Raw genomic sequence first — 6,000 nt, 5'->3', positions numbered from 1 at the left:
AGAGTCCCGGGTTTCATCCCAGACATGCAACTTAAGAGTATGAGTAGATTAACATGCCATTCTATAAAAAAATGAAGTTTTTAAATATTTTCATCACGTTCTTATATTAAAGATGTTCTTTTTTGATTTATCCTTGTTCAAACATTAGAAATAAAATTTTTATTCTGACAAATTGGTTAAAATATTAATCGACAAAATCCAAAGCTTTTGAGTTCTATTTCTCGAAAATATATCCTTATCCTACAAAAAGAATCATAGTACCAGACTACCATCCCGCACAATATGCAACAGCCATAAATAAAAAAACAAAAGAAGCTATTCCAAAGTAATATATTGATTTTTCTAAGAAGTTTTAGTAAAGGACTAAGGCCTCTTCTTATAGGAGGAGTAATGATTGCCACGTCAGTAAGACTCCCATCAGGACTCCCTCTAGGACTCTCCCTGCCTATAAGCAAGTTTTTTCAGGACTTTTTCGCCACATCATCATTTAATTTATCATTTTTTTAAAATACATTTAACCAAACTATATTTTTAACATTAAAACACACATTTTGGTAGATTGAACTTGTGGGCTAGACGACGACATCACCGGTGATGGTGGTGGAGGAAAGTTGAGAAGGTTTGAAGCATGTCGTCTTCAACATTTTGGTTGGTTTTCTTGTTTTGGTTTTGGTTGTTTCTCTTAGGAATGGTGGTTGTGGAAGAAAAAGAATATTGGAGAAGGAGAAGAAGCTGTTTTGGAGGTTGGTTGTGAAAGAACAAGAAATGAAATGGGGGTCTGCTGTGTGGAAGAAAAAGAAAAGGAGAAGAAATAGATTGGAGAAACTAGCCGTTAATTTCAAAATGGAGAAGAAGACAAGTTTTTTTTTAAAACCGTTGCTACATTGGCCCACAAAGGAGCGTTCATGGGAGTCCTTGGGAGGACTAAACTTGAGGACGCACACTGTTGGATGCTTGTTGCCTATACCGTTCGTCGTCTTCACTCTTTTGGACGTTTGCAGGACTCCCCTATAAGCAGGGGCCTAAGGAGTGACTAGTCTGAATTCTATTTTTTTTCCAAGTAAGTTTTTTTTCAAAAAATAAGCACCTCTGCCTCTTTAAACCTTTGACCAAACAAAAGGTATAGAAGGTTAATTTCAAAAGTATTTTTAATTCTGTGGGGCCCACTTTTAATTGTTGCTAAGCTTGTCACCAAAAACTTTAGATCACCACGATTTGGCAACCAAACTTGTCTAAATGTCGTCGTTGTAGCTTTTGGCGACGACAAATTAATTCAACATACGGCGAGTTGGCGACGACAAATGTCGCAGCCAAAAGCCGGATTTCTAGTAGTGTAATTTTTAAAAAAGTTTTAGGAAGGTCTAGTCTGGAACTTTCTTTCTTTCCAAAGAAGTTTTTTTAAAAAACAAACACCTCAGCTACCTCTTTAATTAAACGCGCGCCATACCGAACAAAAGGTATACGAGGTCTTTAAGATCGAAGTTTTTGTTAAGCCAAATGATCTAGCTAGCTAGAAATGCAAATTTTAAAGCCATATCCATAAAACAATTTAATTAAGAATATTGGGGTTAATTTTGAGAGGAAGACAAACAGGAGGCTGCAATGCATGGGTTAATTAGTGAAGGTCGACGATATATGCTGCAAATTAAGATCTATATCCAATTATTGATGCGTGTGTGGATAACCGGTTTAGAAGAATTATATTTATCCAGGAGCGAGCTCATATTTAGTCTTCAAAACCGGTTAGGGAGATCGATCATACCATCCCCAGAATTGAACGTGGTTGTGACACCACTAGGAGTTTGCAAAACGCGGCAATAACGCAAAACCAGAACGTTATGGTGACAATAAGGAAGTACAGAACGTGAGAATTTGCCTCCAGAACGCCTTATTGGCTAAGTCCCTTAGGAATTGGAATAAATTATCCTAAAAAAAAAAAAAGCAAGTTGAAATTATCCACATATATATGTGTACGTATGGCTTTTTTTAGATATTCTCTACTAAATTTATTCCTTTCAAGTTGAAGCTTGGCTATAAATAGAGCCAATTTATCAATGCATGCCTCTCCAACAAAAACGCAAACACATACGAGTATAAAATAAACTTAATTACTTACATTTATACTCTTTTTGTACGTTGCTGGTAGTAGCTAGGAATATATATACATATATATATATATATATATGGCTAGTAACGTGTTTGGCAACCCTGTGAGAGGGGGAAGTAGGTCAGATAGGGCCTACAAGGCCCTGGAGGACAATAACTTAGACGGAAAGCGTGATCAGGCAATTCAATATGTCAAGCATGAGCAACAAAAGTTTGCGGCGCAGGGGGGAGTACTTTGCACACTGACCATCTTTTATAATGCTACAGGTGAGACCTTGTTTTATGAGGAAGACCACTCCAAGTATGGGAAGATCTATGATTCGTATCCGGCTAGAATTCAGAATGGTCAGTGGGGTGCGTTCCTGCATATAAAAAGGGCTGCCGCGCCAACTGGCTCCGAAGGATATGTAGTCTATCGTGGCAAGTGCAATAGTACAGACTTTTGCAAGCAGCTAATTGCTTGGGATGTCCCTGTGAACCAAGCGCATGTGGACAACCACGTAAGTACATATTTTCGATCGAGCTCGTTGAATTCATACAAATATTTTGAAAACATACATATACATGATTAAGTCGTGCCCCCGCGGTACTATATGCCAACGCTTAGTTGGCTGGAAATGAATTAATTAGAAAACTAGCTAGCTAATTAATTAATTAGCTAACTCAACTACCCTAATTATTAACGGGTCTAGCTTGCAAATAGTACAACTCTTACATTGTACTTACAGCGTATAAAATATTTTTACACTTTTTATAAAAATCAAAGGGGTGTACTTTAATTTTGTTATGAAAAGATAAATTTTTTTTATACATGTTAACTGCATCAGTCCTTGGGACTGTAACATTTTCCACAACCATATATTCATCAATATTCATTATCTATATCTCTCTATATATACAGCATTTATATAGCGTAAGTAAAGTTTATATTTTTGACCATGTGCAGGCCTATTGTGACATCTATGCTGATGATTACGATATCAATAAGGATAAGGTGTATAAAAGAATGGAAGCTGGTAGCAAACAACGTACAACTACAAAGAAAGGCATGTGCATAACATCCTCAATTGATGAGGGTACTTCTCCTTTGTATGAAGCACACTTCACTATTGAAGATTGAAGATATATATATATGTTTGCATGCATGCATGCATGGACTTTGATCAACAAAATTATATATATATGAGTATATGTTAAACAAATAAGGTGGGCTAGCTTTGGAGTTTGCTAGCTAGCTAGCTCATGATATCATAAAAAAGATAAATCCATATGTTTACGTGTGGCAATAATGGCCTTCACGTGTGTTATGTTGTGGTTTCAATATCGTATGCAAGATATATGCATGTAAGAAACTTTTTTTCTTTACGTACTTCATCGTATTTGATTATTTGAATAAATAAAGCATATTTATATTTTAAAGTCCCTAATTTGATTAACTAGTTGCTTTTTGTTTCATGATTCTTGTGGACGTTAATCATTTTAATTTGATGATATATGTGTCGTTTGATCGGACAATAATTCTGTAGTTATTTTTCACATTCAAAGGTAAGACTAAATATAGTTACTTTTCCCGTTTTAAAAATAGACAAATGTACATATGAATAAATTTGACAGAGTGTTACTTAAAAAGATCATTAGCCATGCATATGAAGAAAAAGCTATAAAAAATATATATAAAAGCCTTAAATTTGAAGGTTATTTTTTTTAATTTTAATTTTTATGTATTTTGTTATTTGTTTGTACTCTGCATTGAGATCTTCAAGTTGTAGACTTCTTGTTAAATCAAGCGATTGCGGCCTTCTATTTACATGTAATTGTTTTTAGTAGTTTAAATAGGAAATCGTGACAACTCACAACCACTAGAATTACATATATAATTATTAGACTAGTTAGTGCAAGCGCCCATATGAACGATCATGTTCTTATCATTTACTATACTACACGTGACCGGGTCCATTGCATGTAAGTGTGTTGTTAATTTGAAATAATTACTTGTATAACTCTTTTTATAAATTTAAAACTAGTATTTATTTTCATTTTAAAAATCATTTTTGTTTTTCTTATCAACTAAAACACCACATCAATCTCAACATAAATAACACATAAAAAAACATATAGTTTTTTTTTATATAACTTTAATTTTAAGGAAAAATCCATAAAAAGGTAATCTGTTTACACAAATTTCCTATTAAAGGTTACATATTTTGTTTTTGTCTATTTAAAGGATATTATTTCTAAAAATTTCCTAATAAAAGGTATCTCGTTAGTTTTTGACAGACGACGTTCGTTAAGCGCCACGTCATCAGATTTGCTGACGTGGCGGTTGACTTTGACCTACTTATATGTATGTGTGTATATATATATATATAGGGTAAAGTTATTTTGAGAACCTTTTTTTTTGCGAGAACCTTTGAGAACTTTTCAAATTAAGCCCAACCGATGATTGTTCTATACATGAAAATTGTTTTTTGACTGTTCTGAATAACTTATGTGTAATTTTGAAGTTTATAATTGTATGGAGGCATGGATTATCATCCGTTATACAATTATGTGGAGATTTAGATTTTTGATCACATGTGCACCAATATTGCTATGATTACATGTATGCAAGTCGATCACGTGTAATCATAGCACTATTCGTGCACATGTGATCAAGAATCCAAATCTCCACATAATTGTATACCGGATGATAATTAATGCCTCCACACAATTATAAACTGCAAAATTACATATAAGTTATTCAGAAAACAATCAAAAAACAATTTTCATATAAAAAATAATCATCAATTGGGCTTGATTTGAAAAGTTCTCAAAGGTTTTCGAAAAAAAATTCTCAAAATAACTTTTTAATATATATATATATAGGGTAACTTTCCCGTACAAACAGAATTAAAATGAGAACAGTACAAACCAGGGATACAATAGTAATTTTTGTCCTTTTTCTTTTTCTCTTTCCTCTACCACGAATCTGTCAAAACTTTTACCCCAGATACTTTAGATTCAACATATCATACAAATGAAAGCATTTGAATTTTAATAAAATACATCATTAAACTCAGAGTTTGATACTCTTTAATTTGATTACCATTTCATTAAATTTTGAGAATCATTGAAATGGATGCACAAAATTATACATGGGTGCGATATGCATTATTGCATCCATACAATTTGGATGCACAAAAAATACATACCATATATAGATGATTAAACAAAAGAACATCAATCGATATAATTTATATACAAGGAACTTGGATGCATACAAATTAGAAACACAATCATAAAAAGGAATGGATGCATATGCATCCATAAAAAAATAAAGAATTGCATGGATAACCATCAATACATCAAATGAAAAACCATGAGCAACAATCTAAGAATATTTTTTATGGATGCTATTTTCAATATAATGTCCAGAGAGTAGATTCAAGAAATCAAACCTCCAAGCCACGGATGCATTTGTTCATTCTGGTTAAAAATCCTTTTAGTTTTTTTTTATTTTTTCAGCTCTTCGATTCACAGAAAAAAAAGAAATAATCAGTGACTCGATGTCGTATTCGAAGCATCATCATTAAAACTGGATTTGTAGGATGCACCACTAATCAAAATCCATGATGTGTAACCGTAAATCAAAATCATTGTTTGTTGTGGGTTTTTATTTGTATTGTTGTATTTGTGTTAGTTGGAAAGAGAGAAAATTAAAATAAAATTTTGGGAGAAGATAAAGTTTTTGATAGAGAGAGATATTTGAATGAATGTCTGAAAATAAGATAAAGTTGGGGATACTTGGGGAAGAGGGTAAAAAAAAAATACGTGTGGTACTATAAGTTTAATTCCAAGTGTACCCTTTTAGCTATTTTAATATTAAAATAAAATATCAAAAAGTCTCAACCGTCG

At 32.8% G+C, this 6,000-nt stretch overlaps 1 protein-coding gene across 1 annotated transcript; it reads left to right on the top strand.

The window, feature by feature from the left end:
* The first annotated feature begins 2,074 nt into the window (after window positions 1-2,074).
* On the top strand, window positions 2,075-3,232 carry LOC122582742 (23 kDa jasmonate-induced protein-like). Its single transcript, XM_043755170.1, has 2 exons — window positions 2,075-2,606; window positions 3,053-3,232. The coding sequence occupies exons 1-2, from the start codon at window positions 2,184-2,186 to the stop codon at window positions 3,224-3,226; spliced, it is 597 nt and encodes a 198-aa protein (XP_043611105.1). The 5' UTR covers window positions 2,075-2,183; the 3' UTR covers window positions 3,227-3,232.
* The last annotated feature ends 2,768 nt before the right edge of the window (window positions 3,233-6,000 follow it).

This window comes from Erigeron canadensis, chromosome 1 (genome assembly GCF_010389155.1).
Source record: "Erigeron canadensis isolate Cc75 chromosome 1, C_canadensis_v1, whole genome shotgun sequence".
In the NCBI taxonomy this organism is placed as follows: Eukaryota; Viridiplantae; Streptophyta; class Magnoliopsida; order Asterales; family Asteraceae; genus Erigeron; species Erigeron canadensis.
This window is presented reverse-complemented; position numbering and strand designations above follow the sequence as displayed.

Bases quoted from the DNA above. Each gene is read 5' to 3' on its own strand.
- LOC122582742 (XM_043755170.1), top strand. From the start codon at position 2,184: ATGGCTAGTAACGTGTTTGGCAACCCTGTGAGAGGGGGAAGTAGGTCA. The intron at 2,607-3,052 runs GTAAGTACATAT...GACCATGTGCAG, and splicing joins AAGCGCATGTGGACAACCAC to GCCTATTGTGACATCTATGC.